The following is a 21178-nucleotide window of genomic DNA, read 5'->3' on the forward strand; positions in this document are numbered from 1 at the left end:
TATTCTTGCATGATTACTAGTTGGACCTAGGTTCAAAATTGTATAATAATATAAATCATTGAGAACCATACATCTCTGATGCCCTATGTTGGTGTACTTGTGCGGCATGCCCCATTCTGTGATCATCAACTATGAATGCAGAACAATGAATTGATTGTGGGGCTTCAGTTGATTAAGCATGAAGCCAACCAATGCTTTTATAGACTTGTAGGCTTTCTTTTCTCATAAATGGGTTTTAATTTCCTGGGAACTGGAAGTGTCCTTGTCTGACCAAGTGATGATTGGTTATTTCTGCAGGTCAAGAAAATTAGCATTATCTTCCCTAAGGACCAGAAACAAAGATGTTGCCCTCAGGCATGTGAAGCAATTAAAATTGGCATATGAAAGCAGAGAAAAATGCACTTCCCTTCTGAACCGGGTGGAGGAAGTACTTAATATAATTGCACATGCCGAATCCACAAAGAAGGTAATGTTCTTCCTCTATATTAAAAAAAAAAATTATGGCTTTGAATCTCTTCATCCATGTTCTCCTGATGCCAGGTGGCTGAAGCTATCCAAATTGGAGCTCGTGCAATTAAGGAGAACGTGATTAGCGTGGAAGATGTCCAACTTTGTATGGAAGAACTTGATGACAGCGTTGCTTCACAAAGGCTTGTGGAAGAAGCTTTTGGTAATTTTCTTGCTGCTCCCAGAGCTCTCTATCGTGAAATCTCAATGCACTACTTAATATTGTCAGAAGTTTATATGACAGTGGAGAGGTAATGCCTGACTGTTGAATGAATTAAGATCTTTGGATGGAGAAGGCATGAGATGCAAACCCTGGCCATATTGGACAGGCGATCTTCCAAAGTGAAAAAAATCCAAACTACAAAAATATTGCAACAGATCTGATCCCTTTTTTGGCTTGTTAGATGAGTTATATTATTTTGTGAAGCTTGGTTAGTTCTAGATATTTTTCTTGTTATCGAAAATATTGTTTTAGTGTATTATCCATAGAGATTGGTTCAACTGTGGTCATTTTGGTCTGTGATTCTTGCAGAATCAAATGCAGTCCAGCAGAATCTTATAGAAGATGATGATGTTGAGGAGGAGTTCAACAGACTTGAGTTGGAACTTGGTGATGAAATCTCCCTAAACCAGAGAGCTGGACCTTCTGTGTGCTTGCCAACAAAGGTGGAAGGTGCAATGGCTGATGAATCGCTAAGCAATGCCTTGTCAGATCTCAAGCTTACAGGTAGTGCCATAAGGCAAGTACAGAGTCAGGAATCTGCAGAATCTGGGAGCATCAAGCTACCAATCCAACAGCCTGAGGCAGCGTAGCTTCACTTAAATTCTTGAATCCATTATTTGGGTGTTTTTCATCCCCTAGGTGCAATAGGAAAAAAAAGGTTATATTATCATCTTTTGCAATGTTAATTTTGGTGAGAAAAGTCATATTGCCACTTTTGCAATGTCAGTTTTGGTAAAAGAAATTTACAATGGTAATTTTGGTGATTGATTGCATCCTGTTGGATTCCGTGAGGGTAGAGGATTGTGCTTTCTTCACACATTTTGAATATATTTAAGAAGAGGACTCAGATTCATATTAAGCAGTTCTTAGAAGTGGGTTTTCTTCTTAAATATGTGCAGTGTGAGAGGAGCATAGTCCTTGGTCATTGTAGTTAAAGGATCATGTAGGAGTTCTTTTTTAGGAGTACGAAGACATCGCATCACTAGTCAGGCTTCTCTCTCTCTGATTTTTTTTTCAATGAGAGAAAAGAAAATATCCCAACCCATAAGGTGCGGGTGGGGATCATAGACACCTAGTGCTGTAGATAACATACAAGTGACGTATAATTACAAAACATAAGGGAACTAAGCTTGGGCAAGATAGATCCATATAGAACTGAAGAGGAAGGAGATTGAAAGGGAACTGGGAGGTCTAAGCAGAATTTATTCCCAGCCTGGATAGTCTGTTACAGCTGAGGACATTGTTAGACCCAAAGATTCGGCAAACTGCAACTCTTGGAATAGAGCTTCAAGCAAGACTTTTTTTTTTTTTTTTTTTTTTTTTGGTAAATGCTTCAAGCAAGACTTCATGACGAAGATAAACGTAAACCACGACTCACAGCACGATATCTTCTTTTGTGTACAAGTAGTCAAGTACAACACAAAAGATTCAGCTGCATTGATCGAAATCTGCTTTCCCGCCAAAATGGCAGTTGTTTTAAGAAATGAATGCTACAACATAGGTAATATAGAGGAAAAAGAGAGAGAGAGAGAGAGAGAGAGAGAGAGAGAGAGAGAGAAACAGAAAGAAAGATAATAACGTATTTGGAAAAGCAATTCAGTGAATGAGGGATTTATTTTTATGATCCTCCACGTCGTTTTCCAAAGAGAGATTGAGATTTCAATTGAATCCTCCCTCAAATCGATTAAGTACAGACCGGCCGAGGAACATTATTGGTCGGTAGAGTACCAACACATATGCTGTTCATAGCTGCTAGGCTAGCTCGGACTCGACTCAGGAGAGCAACCACTCACTCATCCCCACCGCCAAACGGATGTGGAGAGCGTTACAGTCGAACACCACAGGCTGCTCACATCTCCTCTACACCAGATTTCTTCTACAACAGCCTACTCACCCATCTCAGGTCACTCACCAAGCTATCTGAAGCCGAAAAGGTTCATGGTGTCTTAGTGGTCCATGGCTTCTTCCACCACGGTAGGACTAGGACCAATCCAATGCTAGGTGCTCAACTTGTTTGCGTCTACGTTGGCTTTGATCGTCTTCAACTGGCTCTGCTAGTCTTAGATCAACTTCCTCAAAAGAACAATTTTGCTTGGAATGCTATCCTTAGGGGGCTGGTCAATGTGGGCCACTTCTCGGATGCACTGGAATTATACGATTCCATGCTGAGAGAGGGCTCCCTACCTGATAATTTCACCTACCCATTTGTCCTCAAGGCTTGTACCGGATTGTGTGCAATCGAACAAGGCAGAAGGATAAAGGTAATGATCCAAATCAATGAGAAACAGTACAAGATAAAACCCAATATCTTCGTGGCATGTGCCATGATCGATATGTTTGCCAAATGCGGGAGCTTGATCGAAGCACGTGAGATATTTGACGGAATGCCCAGCAAAGATTTAGTCTCCTGGACTGCGATGATCTGTGGGGCGGTGCGGAATGGGGAATGGTTTGAAGCTCTATGTTTATTTCGAAGGATGAGACTTGAAGGATGGTTACCTGATTCGGTGATTGTGGCATCTGTTCTTCCAGCCTGTGGTAAGTTGGGTGCTCAGCAACTAGGAATGGCCTTGCAGGGCTTTGCCGTGAGGAGTGGCTTTGTTGGCGATCTTTATGTTTCCAACGCCTTGTTAGACATGTACTGTAAATGTGGGGAAACCCACGAAGCCCGCCGTGCATTTCGCTGCATGTTAAACAAGGATGTGGTCTCTTGGAGTACCCTGATTGCAGGCCACACTCATAACTCAGAGTATTGCGACGCTCTGAGGTTGTACCTTGAGATGAAGAATCTGGGTATTAGAAGCAACGCAGTCATAGTGACTAGTGTCCTTTCTGCGATAGCAAATCTCAGACTGTTGAAACAGGGAAAGGAGATGCACAACTATGTCCTTAAACACGGGCTTGAATCAGATTCTTTTGTTGGCAGTGCATTGATTGATATGTACGCCAACTGTGGGTCAATGACAGAGGCAGGTTTCATCTTTAAGGCTATGTCAGATAGAGGCATAGTGATATGGAACTCGATGATTGCTGGGCATATTCTGAATGGGAATGTTGATTCAGCCTTTGAAATCATGCGCAGGATCAAAGATTCTAAACTGAGACCGAATTCTGTGAGCATTTTGAGCATCCTTCCACTGTGCACCAGAACAGGGACACTCAGACAGGGAAAGGAGATCCATTGTTATGCAACTAGAGGCAGTCTTTCATCTCTAGTTTCGGTTGGGAATGCTCTCATAGACATGTACTGTAAATGTGGATATCTAGAATCTGGAGTGAGGGTCTTCAATCAAATGGTAGAGAGAGATATTGTAACATTCAACACAATCATTGCTGCAAGCCACATTCACGGACATGTGGAGCAAGCTTTTTCATTCTTTGATCAGATGAGAGACGAGGGAATCAGGCCCAATAAAGTCACTTTTGTAGCACTCTTATCTTCTTGTAGTCATGCAGGTCTGATAGACAGAGGCTGGTTTTTATACAATAGCATGGTCTATGATTACGACATTCTGCCTGATATGGAGCACTATGCATGCATGGTGGATCTTTTAGGCAGGTCAGGCCATCTTGATGATGCATGGCAATTCATAAGAAGGATGCCAGTGGAGCCAGACATTGACATTCTGGGAAGCCTACTTGGAGCTTGTAAAGTTCACAATAGGGTTGAGCTTGCTGAGCTGGTTTCGAAGCGAATTTTCCAAAAAGAACCTGAAGATCCTGGCTATTATGTTCTTTTATCCAATATATTTGCTTCATCGGGAAGATGGGAAGATGCATCAAAGGTCAGAGCAATGGTAAAACATAAAGGCTTGATGAAGAGAGCTGGAAATAGCTGGATCCAGATCGGTTGTCGTGTTTATTCATTTAGGGCTGGAGATCAGATCCACCCAGAATCCAAGAGAGCCCAAGAGGTTTTAGAGAGCTTGGTCTTGGAGATGAAAGACGAAGGATATCTACTTGATATAAGCTCTTCTTCTCATGGTTTGTTGAAGATAATGAATTAGAAAGTCAAGTCCATGTATGATATCTTTGTCTCATCATCAAACCTTTATCAGCAACTGATGATGAAGAATTTTATATATAAATGCATTTGGTAGTTGATAGTACACCATGATCGATGTATTCTTCTATAGCATGGATAAAGAAGGTACGTGATTTTATGAACCCAGAACCCTAAACGATAACATAATAATATAAAATAGTTGCAAATACATGAAATTATAGGCACTAAATATTCAAAATAATACACATAAAATGCACCTATCAATAATATAGCCTTTGCACCCTAAACATGGATGGCACATTCTCAGTGAACCGCATTCAATCTGGGCGAAGGTCTTGAAGGCTAAATGCTCTTCAAATTCTTTCTTTTTTTTTTTTTTTTTTTAACCAAAAAGTCTGAAAGAAAAGTGGTTATTGCATTTGGATTAGTACACTCTCGGTCTCTCTCTTCTTCGCGACTGAGTCCAACAAATTATTGTTAATAGTTGTTCCCTAGGGCACACAGCATATACCCGCTTGAACAGTGCTCACTACCCCAGGATTCAAAACGATGGTTGTTAATAGTTGGAATCCAAATATGATCTAAAAATAATTTACCAACCGACTTTCTATCTGCACAACACGGTTCGTGGTTCTTTTTGCCCTCTAATAACGGGTAATTTTCGAGAAAGAAATCAGCTTCCTCTTTGACACCAGTTACCATGGAAAGAGTGATTAATTAAAAAGTAATGGAGCCACTTCTGGACAATTCCTAGCCAAAAAAAGATTTCTTCTAGCGAAACATCAATAATGGGTTACCTATTGCTTCCATCATGTCCAAATGGTGATGCTTCATGTAGTTTTTGTGGATTGCATTAAGAAACAGTTCACCACTTGTTTCTAACTTGCAACTGGTCTAGACAAACATGGGCTGCAAGGGCGTTGGGGTTAATAATTGAGTCTCTCAACTCATCATCAATTCTTAACTTCTACATTCAGTTTTGCAAAAGTTACATAATTGGAATCTTTCCAACTTGAATTGGTCTCTTTATGTTACTTTTTTGACATGCTTCTTAATTTTGCAAGGAAGGAATAGGGCTACGTTCACTAACAAACCAACTTAGCCTTAGAACCTGTTGCTAGCTTTAGTAAAAGTAAAACAAATTTTCAGTTGGACCGATGCCTAGATAATGCTTTGAATTTAGCCCATCATGCCCCTTCCAAGACATCAGACATTGAAGACAAGGTAAGGAATTAGTTGTTCCAGATTGGAGAAAGGAACCTAATACATTGCTTGTGATTGCAAGTCTTAAAAAAGGTGGGGCCGAGCAAGGAACCTAATAACTTGCTTGTGATTGTGGGTCTGAAAGAGGGGTTGAATGGATCTTCTGTCTCATCAATAATGGTGCTTGCATCCACCTTAAGAAAGGAGAAACAGCATATAAGGAGCAATTGGTTATTCTCACCGTTGCATTGTGTATCAAAAACTTCCAGAGAACTGCGTTTGTGGGACTAGATGTCCAATTCTTAGTTTTAGATTTTTCAAAGGCTTCTAATTATGGAGAACTGGAGAAGGGAAACTGGCATCTTCACCTAGTATGCATGAAACTATGTGCTGCTCTCCACCACTGCTCTAAAGATAAAGAGGTGGTTAGAGAGAGATCGATCGGGAGTCCACACCACCAACTAGTCCATACTGCAACTCTCTCCGCAAGTGAAGCTCGATCGGCTGCCTCAAACTACCTTTCTCTGCTTCATTATTTTTCTGCGGTGAGTTTTCCCTAATCTTTTAGTTATTTTATAGAGTTCTTTTTTTCTGTTCCCTTCTGCTTTGACAAGAGAGAGAAAGAGAAAGGGGGGGGGGGGGAGGAATGTATATGATCTGCTGTCTTCATAGGATGTGAAGATAGTGCCATCTCTAAAATCTGGTCCATGATCTCATCGTTTCTTCTGATTTTTCATTATGCTCTTAAAAATTACACTGTTGTGCCTTGCATCTGAACAAATATTACAGGGCTGATGTGACATCCAGTGGCTGATGTTGCCAACAGTTTAGATGCTGTTGAGTACACATACCGGTGGATTTATTGAAAGGGAGGCCAGAAAGTTAAAAGATAAAAAGGAATGAAATAACTTCTATGTGAGGGTAGCTCATGTCCTTATTACACAACGTCCAACCCCTTCTAAGGGTAGAACCGGAACTTTCTTTCTTTTTTGTTGATATAAGAAAACATAATGTTACATAGTAGATTGTTTTTCCTAAGGCAACTTATCCCACACCGTAGAACCTTTAATCCCTAATGCCCGAGTATCTAGCTTGTATAACACCTCAAAAAGTTCCTTTGGGGGGGGGGGGGTCTTTCAAGAGTTATCCCTAGTAGTTTGGGTGCCAAGTGCAATAGGTCTGGAACTAAATCTAGAGGCCAGGTTTCTGAGATGATGGTAAGAAGTCTGCAGTATGATCCCAGTTTGTTCATATAGATTCAATTCAAATGGCACATCGATGGGCCAAATTCATCCCATGAACCAGTCCTTTCACGATAGCCGTAGATAATGCAGATCTAGTGTAGGAACCACTCCAGCAGTATACCACACGTCCATGGTGTTATACCCCAACAACAACCGACTTCTTGGTTCGTATGATGCACAACACCTATACAGAATAGCACCGTAATTTTAGATATGGATAGTGTTTGGATAATGGAACAAGGTTCAAGGCTATTGAGAGCAGGCAAGGACCCAAATTTTGGATCATCATAATGTTCAGGTGGTTGCAGATTTAAATCATTACACCATAAATTTATAAAGTTCAAAGCCCGCATGGGTTAGGTTTGATCATTCCTGAAAATAACACCATTGTGAATTTGCCAAATGTTGTAACAAGTGATTATTAGTATAGAGAAAATCCATTGTAACGTTGGTTTGTCGAGGTGGAAATTATAGAACACATCCAGACATAATTCATAAATGTTGGAGAAAGGAAGCATTTTAGATCATAATCCTAAATATCCAGCTACCCAAATCCTTCTCGTCCATTCGCATGTGAAAAAAAGATGCCAACTTGATTCATTGCTTCTACTACAAAGCACACATAGATCGGAATTTGAATTCCATTTGGAGAGAACCGCATTAACTGAAATTCCAGCACTTAGAAGACGCCAAAAAAATAATAATTTAAATTTAGGGTTCCATAAAAACAACCACCTATTTTTATATAAACTAGGGGGATGGGGGGAATTAAGGGTACCAGACAATAAATGCTTATAAGCTAAGTTAGTAGTAAGTCAAGAAGTAGAATTAAAGCTTAACCTCCAAGAGTCTGGATCCGAACTTAACACAATATTATTGATAGCAGAAGAAATCAAAGGGCTAAAAGTAAGTGAAATTTAATAAGCAAAACGTCTTCTATTTTGAACTACCCCAACCAAAGTAGCCCCTCTAGAGGTGAAATGCAGGCTGAAGTCACCTACCGAATGATTACTGGTGTCCTTGACCCAGGGGTCAAACCAAAAATAGGTGTCTTCCCCGCTGCCCACATTTCTTTTTTTGGACAACACCATCTTTACTAGCAAAGATATCACTGAACGTAAACTATTTCAAATAATAGAACCTGCTTTGGACTACACCTTAGGATCAAAGATGGACTTATTGTTAAAGTATTTGGCTTTAAAATATTGAGCCCAAATGGAGGATTGCTCAGTTAAAAACTTCCAGCCCTATTTAAGAAGCAGGGCTTTATTCATAATCTCCATTTTTTATACTCCAAACCCCCATGAGTCTAAAGGTAAACAACATCTATCCCAAGAGATTAGAGTAAGTTTCTTACCTTTACTAGATTTACCTAATTAGAAACATTGGCAAATCATGCAAACCTGCTTGGGGAACATGACATACTGCCATGTGATAAATAGGCAACGCTTGCAACACAAATTGAATAAGAACAATTCTCCCAATAAAGGAGAGGGATGTACCGTGCAGCCAACTAACTTAAGCTTCATTTTGCTCAAAACTGAGTCAGACTTTATGATTTGGCCTTTCCAAGGGACAATGAACTACCCAAGGAAGCTCAAGATTTTTTTCTTTATTGAATGGGTTATATTCTTGCTGAAGAAGGCACCACTTTTATCCTGATTAATCACCTGTCCAATAATATTCCCAAAGATATCTACCATAGTTTGATAATATAGACATCATTCATAGTAGCACGACAAAAGATGAAGGTGTCATCAGCAAAAATTAGATGGGTGATTTTTGGAGCTGCCCTAGCAATTTTAATGCCTTGAAGGCCACAAGGAGCCTAAACAAAATCTCCATGATAAGCAGAAAAAAGGTAGAGGCTTAATGGACATCCTTGTCGCAATCCGTTAGTTCCAGAGAACTAGGAGTAAGGGGATCCATTAAGTTTGATGGAAAAAGAAGCAGAAGATATAAGACAGTCTATAAGAGCACACAATTTGGAATCAAATCCTAGGCATTTCAAAATCTTTAGGAGAACACTCCATTCCACTCTATCATGTGCTTTTGACATATCAAGCTTCAGTGCCACATAACCCTATTTAGCCCTTTTTTTTTTTTTTTTTTTTTCATGAAATAGAATATCTCATGGCTGGGGGAAAGATATCACTTGGCCTGGTGGTCTCTAAAAGTTCTAGCAGCCACCGCCTTTCCGGGGTTACCCAAAGAACTCCAATCTGTATCTAATTTATCCGCCATGGCCGGGGGAGCCAGTATATCTCTCGGGGGGGGGGGAGTATTCTAAATTTTCAAATTAAGACACACAGTCGTTGCTTGAATAAAAATTTTACTAGATAGTTTTCCACCCTTTATTGTATAAACATGAGAGCTAAGGTCATACATTACATGGTGAACTATCCATTTGGGAGACGTAATGCACCATCATATCTTCTTTTATTACAATCCAACCATATGTAATACAAAATTAAGAGAGAACCACTCAGCCAAGCCACACTGAAGGGGTGATTTTTTGCCTGTAATTTGCACTTCATCAATGTCTCTACCAAGGTTGCTCCCTCCTTCTAGTTTAGGCCAAATTTTAGAACTAAATCCTCCCACATTGATGAGAAAAAAGACACTGTAGCAGATAATGAGATAAACTTTTTGAAGCTTCTAAATATAAATCACAGCAAGAAGCCAAGGAATCCCCTGCTTTGAACAACATCATCAATAGGCATCTTCTCTTGCATTACATGCCAGCAAAAAAGGTGTTGATGAGGTAAAAGTGGTCTTTTCCATAAGAGTGAAGCCCACCCAAACATGGGAGCCTGCTTCCTATAAAGATCCCATGCCTATCCATCTGCATACATCATCATGATCTAAATATGAGATAGATATCGAAAGAATCAGCTCCATGACATTTTGGAACCTTTAGATGTCCCATCTAGCAACACCCATTTTCTCTCTATGGAGCCTATGAAGCAGTTGGCCACCTTCAAATGCAAAGATCTTCTAATGTTTTGGTCAAGGCCATGAAGTCAGTAATAGAAAAATGACCTAGTCATTTGATCATTCTAGAAATTCACCTTCCTTACATTGTTAATGGTCTAATGTTCCCTCTCCCTAGAAAAGTTCCATAGCTTCTTAAGCCCCAACAAAATAGAGGAACTTTGTATAGAAAGTCTCTACAATCCCATAATCCATCAATCTTCACATCACACAATCTTCTAACCCGAAGTCCTTCTTTTTTAGGCCTGCAAATAATCTCCCATTGTACGGTAATTTTCTTAACTGATTCAATATTACCAGTCTATATAAAATTTTTCAACCATGTTTGTGCTTGTTTGGCTACCTATAGACTACAAAGGTATGAAATGATAACATATCTGGCCAACTCAACTCCTCCTGCTTGGAATAGCAATTTTCCCTCCCACCCTTGTAGTCTATTTTCAAATTTATCCAAGACAGATAGCAACCTTGGACGAGCCCCTCTCCCTTTAAACACATCCACAACCAAGTATCTTTTTGGGAAAGGAGTTTTATAGACATATGCAACAAGTCTACAATTTTTTCTTTCTCAAGGGAGCCTTTCTACCAAGAAAGAGTTTGCTTATTTCCAAACCAATACGTTGTCAAGAAAATTCCTGATACTTAGTCAAGAACTCAACAAGGTTTATTACATACTTTATGGAAGCATTAAAATATATATATATATATATCATTAGCATATTACAAGTGTGAAGAAACTCCAACCCCCATTGGCCCAGTCCAAGTCTTTGGTTTCCTTTCTTGTACTAATGCATTCAACCCTCAACATAACACTTCTTTTGCAATAAAAAGTAGCAAAAGAGAGATAGGGTCCCCTTGTCTTAGAGCTCTCTCTACTCCCAAAGAAACCAATAGGTCCACCATTCAACAGAATAGAGATCCTAGAGGAAATTGAATTCTCATTTATCCAACATGCTCACTTGGTAAAAAAGCCAAACCATCTCATTACATCAAACAAGAGCTCCCAAGATAAAGAATCATAAGCCTTTTTAATATCTAATTTCAACCCCAACCCTCTTCTCCTAGCAGTAGCATGTAATAAATTATCTAACTCACAAGCAACAACAAAATATTTTAGAAATGATTTTACCTTTCTCCTTTGTTCCTCGAAAATCAACCTTGGTAGGAGGCTAGACAAGTGAAAAGCTAGCACTTTTGATTTATATATATATATATATATATATATATATATATATATATATATAAACCTTCACTACTGCTCAAAAATCTTTGCCAACAATATCTCAACAACTTACAAAAAATATACCAAAAAATCCATAAGGATTAGGAACACTTTCTAGATGTAGCCCCCACACTATTTTTTGGTTTCTCATTCTGAAGGAATAGTTTCTAAAAATGCAAAATCCATCTCATCAAGTACGCAAGGAATATTTAGAAGGATTTCAAGATAAGAGTGGTAAACATCAGCCTTATGAAAGTCTTCTAGAAAATCAACTATATGAGTTTTTAAAGCAATTGTACCCTATGCCTATTCATCATCATCTTTCTTCAAAGTTCTAATGTGATTTTTTGTCCATTAAATGAATAGTTTTGTGTTTCTATCACCATCTTTCAACCATTTTATTTTTGCTTTCTGTTTCAACAAAGAGTCCTACATTTTTGTTGTATTCAGATCAAGAAGCAGATCAGTAGCTTGGTTTTCGCCTTTGCTTCTTGATCAAACAACTCACTTGACATACCTTGTTCATCAATCAACAACTGAATTTGTTGGACTTCAATTTAAGCACCTTTAATTACAACAAAACTATTAGGAAATTCCACCTCTGCCCAAGTTTTCAAAACTCATTTCACTTTTTTCAATTTTTGAGTGAAAACAAAAATATCATCACTAACTAGAGAATTATTCATATATTTTCTACTACCCATTGAAATTGGGGTTGTCTATCCAAAAGTTATTGTAACAGAAAGGAATATTATGAGGTCTCCCTCTTGGTTCATAAATTAGTAATAAGGGGCAATGATCAAATGACTAAATAAGGAGGACACTTTGTTGAATATCCCCAAAGTGATTCAGCAAAACCTCATTGCAAAGCTCCTATATAGGATTGTTTGAACATGACTTCGACAACGATGGTTAGAAGTGTTGTTGATATTGAGGTATGGCCTCCTTCTTAAGAATCTATGAACTAGGTACCAACCTTTCAACAACCACGATGTCATATTTCTACAATGTCTCCTTCATATTTTAATTGAAAGATAATGAATCATTTCCCTAACAAATGCATCACCATTCCTGAGTCAAATTCTAGGATTTCCTCGCAGTTTTTTGCAACTCATCCATGGAGATTAACCTAAATTTTTCTCTTCAAAAAAGTGTTGGTTTCGCTGCCATTCATACTCTTGTTGAAGGATGACAATTCTCCTAAAAGAACCTGCCCAAATCAAACTAGGAAAGGAATCAATTGCAGGCATCTATGCATTGCCAATAGTATTAGCATAGGTTTTCTTTCTTGCTTGACCAGCATCACAAGCCAAATCCCCTTCTTGCTCGTGTGGTTTTTAGCTTAGAAAACCTAATTCTCTTGAATGAGGTAAAATCTATAGACATTCTCACTCCTCACTCTTTTTGTCTCCCTTCTCCTTCCGTTCTCTTTCACCAACACATTTTCACTTTAGTTGAAAACTTTTATAAAGGAAAAAAGGAAAGAAAGAAGGGGTGAAAAAGAAAGGAACATATGATATTTAGTGTTACACATTCATTGTCTATAATGAGAACAAAATAAATCCAATGATCATATTATTTACTTTGGTTTTTCTTTCTTCTATATCTTTTATTATATATTTATTCATTTATTTTTTGCTTTCTTTATGGGGTTTAAATATCAATTGTGTAATTGTTAGTGAAGCAAAATCAAAATATTGTGATATAACTAAGAGTCTTACTTGGTTCCTCTCATTATACATCAATGTATTCATTGTATATTGTGCACTTATTTATTGAACTTCCTTTTGATACCACCTAGGTAATTACACACAATGTTACAAATTTTGTCCAAAAAGAAATTTGAGAAAATTACAAGATTAGCAAATATTAGGTTTTATTTACAAAACTAGACACCCAATGTTTAGGTTGACAAAAATAGCCAGATAGAGTTTATATATTACAAATTTAACCACAATAGTGCCATCTGGTTGTTATTGGCAATTCCAAGTTTGACAACAATGAAGGAAGTCCAATCTTCAATTTCATAACCACATTTTCCATGAAATCCTTTGATATTTAAACAATAGATTCAAATCTCCGATTCATCCAGATAATCTCACCATCCAATAGAGTTTTTCTTGCTCTAAATAGCAATGGCTGTGTATGTTGGTGCTTGGGGATATTTTGAAAGACAGGTAGTAGTAGGATTGTAGCAATAAATTCTCGTTTTTCTTTCTTAGAAGGTAAGAATTTCGTTAGAACTATTGGAAAGATGTCTGTAACTCTCAAACAATTTCTCTTTTCATTTCCATCTTCATAGAAAATTTGAGTTCATTTCGGGATTTTGTTTACAAGATAGCTGATTATTGCTCCAAAACCTCAATTTCCTAATTTGGGTTCTTAGAAATTGTGGATCTCGTTTTCTACTTTTCATGTTGGTATTCCCTTTACCCTACTTGTTCCCTTTATCCAATAGTTATGTACTTTGTTTTTGGTCTTGGGTTCTCTTTCCCCTATTTTTTCATTTTCATTCTTCTGAATTAAAAATCTCCATAATCAAAAATTGTCTTCATATTCCAATTGCAAGAATAAGAGGCAGTGTTGGACGGAGTGGTGGTGGTGGTTACATCAATGTGATGGCAGTTGCGTCAGTGATGGTTGTGTGAATATCTTAGCGTGAACCATGAAGGGATGATCTTAGGAACCAAGGGCAAAAGTGCCAACATAAACAAAACCACCATTTGAACTAGTTTTGCAAAACCTAAAGTGAAAGTGACTATTTTCATAAATGCAAACCCAAGGTAGACACTTTTGTAAATAAAAACCCAATAATAGATAATCTTGTAATTTCCCCAAGAAATCTTCACACTACATGGGGAAAAAAATTTACCGCTCTATATTTCACAAAATTCTTTCCTTCACTTGTAAAAATTAAAGTTTTATTTTTAAACATACATGTCAAAAGACTTACCACATTTCATATACATTACCAACTTTGAATATACTAGTAAGGTTACACGTACAAATGTACATACTAATATATATTCAAATATAAATTATTTAATTCACTTTTACATTGTATATTATCCTGACCAAATTCTATTTTGTAAGTGAAACAAATTATATTACTTATTAGGTGTATTTTAATTATTCAATCTACAAATAAGATGTTGCAATTAAATAATTGTACTAGGGGAATTATTGTAATAAATATTTGTCTAGGTAACTTTTATGAAAATGAATAGACAGTAATAAAGTATTGTAACCATGTTCTTTGAGTCCATGCTTTTATAATAATAATATGATGAGTCGTCAAAATCCAAGTAATACACAACCTAAATACCACCTCGCATTATTGCTACAATTGACTTGATGCATCTACATTCCATCTATTTGTGTTTTGGTTTTGATTTTTTTTAATATAAATATTTTTTAGGTAAATGCTTTAATCTCTTGTGGTAGACCCTTCTTTAGGTAGGTATTTTTTATGATACATGTTAATCAGTCTTATGTTTGTGATATGTAATGTTTAACATTGTATATCATATATTAAAATTCCATTGCCTTGCATATGTTGAACGCATTGCAAATATCCACACAGTCCCATTGTTGGCGTATCAATATTTTGATAAGTATGAGTCAATTTTTATTTATGTTATTGAAGATGTGAAAAGTTAGTTCAAAAAAAAAATAAATTTTGAAATTAAATAATGAAAGCTGAATGGATGATCTGGCCTATTCAAATTGGATATAGTTGTTTATATGTGATTTCTCACCAGAACTCAAGATTTGGAATCCATGTTTCTAATCCCATGCCCTCTCTAGTAGTGATAACTTGACTTGATGAAGTAACACCACCAAGATGCTAGTCTATAGAAAAGTAATCATTATTTGATAATTGATATCACATTATAAAGTTTGCTATCAATCTATACTGGAGAGGTGATTGTTTTCATTTCCTTAATGGGTTGTTTGATTGTGTTGCCGTCAAAGTCAAGATTAGGGTCAAGGTTGAGGCTAAGGCCCAACCCTTGATGATGAAAAAGGGTTAGGTCAATCACCGCAACCCTGGCAATGGTCAATTCCAATTAAAGCCAATCAAGGTGGGTAAAAGCTGGGGTCAAGTTTTTTAGGCCAAGGTCGGCATTACTAGAGTATCTAGGTCAAGTTTATTAGGGTTTGGAAAAGCTAGCCTAACCCAACCCTATAGCCTTTATGAGGTAGTTAAATATAATATTGAATTGATTATCACTCCATCTCATGCACCAACCTAAGGATTAGTATTTATTCATACAAAATTAGTCTGTTCGATGACAAATCATTGGGCACTCGACGCTCCTACCATGCAAAATGAATCTTCACTTTTACTCTTATCAACATTCAACAGTGCAGGTTCTGATCAAAAAACATTCAACAATGCATGTCCTCAAAACAAGTTATTGCTATAATAGTTTAGTGACTAGTCGCTTGATCTCCTCAATTCATGCATCTCATATAGTTTAATATTGCATGATTGGACTCTTTTGGTTTTTGGTTTCTCTCTTTATTCTTCATTATATTTTTATTTTATGGAAGTTCAAATTGTGGCTTATTTATAAAGACACTATTTTGCATATAAACCCAGAGGCAGTATCAACAGAAGCAGGTGCAAGTCCTTGCTTGAATATTTCAGTGAGCTAAAATAGAGGTGAAAATATTTTGGCTGCAAGTCTAATTTTAGCCATGTTCCAACTGTTGCCCCTATCATTTATGCTGATTGGGAGTAACTCCCTTCGCCTTTCTTTTAATTGTCTTTCTTAGGTCACTGGTAGGCAGGTTTTTCAAAGTTAAAGAGGTGAAAGGAGAAGACACTTGCTTGAGAAATGGCAGAGACCATTGTCGCATCTCTATTGGAAAAGCTTGGCCCCTTAATATTACAAGAAGTTGATTTCTTTGGTGGAGTACAAACTCAAATGCTATCTCTTCGTGATGAACTTGAGTGGATCAACTCTTTCTTACGAGATGCTGATGGAAAGCGAAGACAAAACAAAAGGGTGAACATATGGGTGAGCCAAATCAGAAACCTTGCTTTCATTGCTGAAGATATGCTTGATTTGTATGTGCTTGAAGTCACGCAACAACGGCAAAAAAATATCGGGCTGAGGATTATGAGTTATCACAAACATTTTGTCACTCTGAACAAGTTAGGGAATCAATTGGAAGATATCAATAGAAGGATTCAAAAGATATCAGCTGACAAATCCAAGTATGGGATTGAAGCTATTGAACCTGGAGAAACTTCTTCGGCTAGTTGGGATGATAGATTTGTGCAAAAGGTAAGGAGAGATACAATGGAAGAGGAAGTTGATGATGTTGTAGGCTTTGAGAAAGAAATTGCGGAACTAACAACTCTGCTGACTAAACAAGATTCCCCGCAGCTCCTTGTTGTCTCCATAGTTGGTATGGGTGGCCTAGGTAAGACCACTCTTGCCAAAGAAAGTCTACAATAGTTACAAGGTCAAGAAGAGTTTCGATTATTGTGCATGGATTTATGTCTCCCAAGAATACCAAATCAAAGATCTTCTCTGCTTGGCAATATCACAACTTGGGAAGCAGGATAAGCAAGAGCTGGAGAAGAAAAAAGAGGAAGAGTTAAAGAATGTGTTTTCCCAACACTTGAAAGAAAAAAAATGTTTACTTGTATTCGACGATGTAAGGAAGACACAGGATTGGGATACCTTGAAAGGGGCATTTCTATCTCATCCTCATCAGAAAGATGCAAGGAAGCAACAACGAGTGTTACTTACTACTCAAATTCTGGAAGTAGCCAAACATGCTGACCCTTTAAATGCTAGTGTTCCTCATGAACTCAAGCATTTGGACAAGAAAGAGAGTCTTGAACTCTTCAAAAAGAAAGTCTTCCAATTTCAAGTACAAAATGATCAGCAAAGAAGCATTGACAATAAAGATTTAGAAGAAATTGAAAAGGAATTGGTTGCCAAGTGTGATGGAATACCACTTGCAATTGTGACATTAGGTGGTCTCTTGTCAAGAAAGCCACAGACAGCTAGCGTGTGGGAGAGAACACTCGAAAATGTGAAATGGCATCTTAATCAAGGCCAACAGCAATGCATGGCCATATTAGCTCTAAGTTATATGGACTTGCCGTATTACTTAAAATCTTGTTTCCTCTATTTTAGTGTTTTCCCAGAAGACCATGAGATTGAATCTAGAAAATTGATTCAATTATGGGTTGCAGGAGGGTTTATACAACAAAGAGGCCATGAGACAATGGAAGATGTGGCGGAGGAGTACCTGGAAGAGTTGATTGATAGGAGCATGATCCAAGTAGCAAAGAGGAGACCGGATGGAAGTGTCAAAACATGTCATATCCATGATCTGTTGCAGGACATAGCAATTTTAGAAGCCAAGGAAGAAAAGCTTGTTGAAATCTATGGGAGTAGCACTAGTAACTATTCGGCTTCAACTTCTCTAAATAGTTTCCGGTGGCTTGGGATCCATTCCAACAACAATAATGGTATGTGTGTGCCGAGCAGTTCTAGTATCCTATACCATCTTCATTCCTTGTTGGATTTTACTGGAGGAGGAGTACTACTTGACAAAAAGATGTGGAAGCGGTTCAATCTACTTAGAGTAGTGGATTTAGAAGGAGCAGAAAATATCCGTACTTTACCCAAGGAAATTGGAGGGCTTGTTCTTCTAAAGTACTTGAGCTTGAAGGGAACCCGCATAAAGAGAATTCCACATTCAATGGAAAACCTTTGCAATTTACAAACCTTAGATCTGTCTCGGACAGGTCTCAATGACATTCCCAAGGAAATATGGAGAATGCAGCAACTAAGACATCTTATTTGCCAAAACTTAGTTGTGGAATGCATGGAAAAGGTTGTGAATAAGACTAGTGGTCAAAGTGGTCCTTCTATTTCTAGAATCAATAATTTGAAGGAACTCCAAACGCTGTGTCTTGATACTGGCATTTGGATAGATGCACTTGACAAGTTGACGAATCTGAGACAACTTGAGATATCATATAGATCCAAGGGAGAAGAATTGAGCATGTTGCAAAGAAAAGAGGCATTAATTGTCTCTTTGGCCAAATTGAAAAAACTTAGAGTGTTGTCTCTACATTGGTGTTTCCCTCCTAATATGTTTGGTCTTGTTTCATTCTCACACCATGTGCATCTCCGTTATATTGAATTGGAGGGGAAACTAGAGAAGATACCTGACTGCAATGAATTTCCGCCAAATCTCAATGAGTTGATATTGCGGTGGTCACTTTTAAAGGAAGAAGACAAACCAATGGCAACTCTAGAGAAGCTACCAAATTTGAAGACTCTCCAATTGGTAGGACTTGCAATTCAAGGAAAGAAAATGATCTCTTCAACAGGAGGTTTTGCTAAACTCCAAAAGTTGGCACTAATTGGATTGACCTACTTAGAGGAACTGCAAGTGCATCAAGGAGCCTTCCCTTGCCTTAAAGTTTTGACTCTTGATTGGTGCGTTAAACTAAAGATGATTCCAGATGGGTTGCACAATGTCACTACCGTTCAAGAGCTACACATACTCTACATGCCCGATGAGTTCATGGCTAGGATCCAAAAAGACACAGAAGGAAGACCCGGGGAGGATTGGGATAAGATAAAGCACATATCCTATGTCAACATAAAATATTAAATAGAAGATCAAGGGTTACAATATCACAAGTAAGCCATCCAATCCTTTCATACGAGTATAAATATATATTAGATATATCAGCCCATTTCTTTCCTTTGTGACTGAATGGATTATTTTTTTCTTCTTTGTGACAATAATTCTTTTGGGTTATTATTGTTATATACAGTTATACAGATTGAGAATGAGTTCACAGGTTGCTGAAGAGATAGAGGGACTTCAATGCAGATAAATGGTCCTACTCTTGATAAGGAGCTTAATTTTAAAATGGGTGATGTGTGGTTTGATTTGTTTGATTTGATTTATGCACTCTTTTAAACAAACAATTTATTTCTGTAAACACTATTAAACATGGTGGCTTTTATGTATGGGTGTGGCAATAGCTATCTGGGCCTTGCATGGAATGGTCCAGTAGAGTATTCTAGCCTTTTCATTTGGAAGGCCAACAGACTTCCTTTATAAACAAACAATTTATTTCTGTAAACAATATTAAACATGATGGGTTTTATTGTTTTATATATGGGTGTGGCAATAAATTTTCTGGGCCTTGCAAGGAATGGCCCAATAGAGAGAATTCCAGCTTTTTCGCTTGGAAGGAATTTTATTTGTTTGTCCCATATGCTCTCTTGGGGCATCGGTTTCATCAGATACATGATACCAAATGCAGACGGTACTGACGCCATCCATATGGCCATATCCATCATTTATCATTGGGCATCAATTATCTGATGGACTTACCATCAATCTTTTCGTAATTGTCCAAATTTCATGGTTCTTTGTATTATTATTATTATTGTTAGTATTATTATCTAAGCGGAAAGTCATCAGATGATGGTGATGGAGTCCACAACTTGCAAGCTTGATTTTGGATTAAAGGGATTGTAATTAATTTAGAGTTTCAAAGATAATCTCTTTCTTTGATTTTGTTAAATGGGTAAGATTAAGGCCATAATGATGATGACTTGTGGGGCATAAGAGGCCAATGGTGGGTTAAATGGGTAAGATTAAGGCCATAATGATGATGACTTGTGGGGCATAAGAGGCCAATGGTGGGTGCGAGCTAGAAATCCATTGTATGACTCATGAACTGCTATCAGTCGACCAACAGCTCACTATCAAAACCAAAAGGCTATTGTTTACTAACGGCCACTTAGCTTATTTGTTTGACGGTTGACAGGCACTTCAACCATCACCTCTTTATAGCTTATTAAAATTAATTTTTGAAATTGGTCAACTATTTTAAAGCCGACCTACTAGTACTCCAAGCACATGTATTTAGGTTAATAAAGCATGAACATGCAATTTTGTGCCATTACATGGTGTCATTTGTCCAAGTCTATGGGATGGTCTTGTTCGCTTGATCTTTTTTTTCGGTCAAACACTTGATGTGCATCCACGTGTGTACTAGTCTAATGAGTGTCTTCTTATATATTGATGTCTTCTTTTGGGTCTTGTACTTGATTAGGACAAATAAAGTGCGTTGTATGCTCCCTAGATAAGTTTGTTTAAACAATGCTTTTATTGCATTCTATCTTTTTTAATCTTTCGTACAAATAATATATTAGTGCACTTGTCCACACTTTAAGTTGAAGATTCTTTTAATGCCACTCAGACCAATTGAACACAAGATAAGAAAATTGATTCAACTAGATTACATACATCTGCCTAAATGGACTTGAGATTTTCCACCATTTTTATGAAATACTTTTCTCCACTTCAATCCATTTCATAAAATTCTCCCATTGGTAATTAGCTATTCCACATAAAAGCAATATATAAAAAACCCATAATCATAATCGATCCCTATCAAAATACGAGTTGACCTTTTAAATGGAATATATGCCGGGACGTCAAACACCATCGGTATTTATAAAAAGGGGGGGATGAACGCACCAAAATTATTTGACGCAGATTTTGGAAGCAATGATGCTTTGTCCCTAAACGTCACCCCAAACGAACGGCAACATGATCACCAACGGGATATTCGGAGATTGAAATCCCATCTACGTACCAAACAGGCCCTTAGAAAACCAATCCTACGACAAATTCAATACCAACAAAAATGCACGAGTTGGGCAGAATCCAAGGTATATGCAAGTGCTGCATACAGTCAACTAGTCAAGGTA

The 21178-nt window shown here is 37.5% G+C and overlaps 1 protein-coding gene and 2 pseudogenes across 3 annotated transcripts in view; all 3 read left to right on the forward strand.

The window, feature by feature from the left end:
- Positions 1-1526, forward strand: part of LOC149019772 (SNF7 family protein) — a 31390-nt gene extending 29864 nt beyond the window's left edge. For both annotated transcript variants that reach the window (XM_089153759.1, XM_089153760.1), the window contains exons 7-9: positions 298-466; positions 541-670; positions 1040-1526. In XM_089153759.1, the coding sequence (XP_089009885.1) occupies positions 298-466; positions 541-670; positions 1040-1320 (580 nt within the window). In that variant the 3' untranslated portion in view covers positions 1321-1526. The remainder of the gene's footprint in view (positions 1-297; positions 467-540; positions 671-1039) is intronic.
- Positions 1527-2274: 748 nt separating this feature from the next.
- On the forward strand, positions 2275-4896 carry LOC149019773 (putative pentatricopeptide repeat-containing protein At3g01580 pseudogene; annotated as a pseudogene).
- Positions 4897-6153: 1257 nt separating this feature from the next.
- LOC149019774 (putative disease resistance protein At1g50180) lies at positions 6154-19555 on the forward strand (annotated as a pseudogene). Its single transcript, XR_016173132.1, has 3 exons — positions 6154-6484; positions 16182-19084; positions 19222-19555. The product of XR_016173132.1 is annotated as a putative disease resistance protein At1g50180 (transcript).
- The last annotated feature ends 1623 nt before the right edge of the window (positions 19556-21178 follow it).

Source organism: Hakea prostrata, chromosome 4 (genome assembly GCF_041222555.1).
Source record: "Hakea prostrata isolate BN-2017 chromosome 4, UWA_Hpros_2, whole genome shotgun sequence".
NCBI lineage: Eukaryota > Viridiplantae > Streptophyta > Magnoliopsida > Proteales > Proteaceae > Hakea > Hakea prostrata.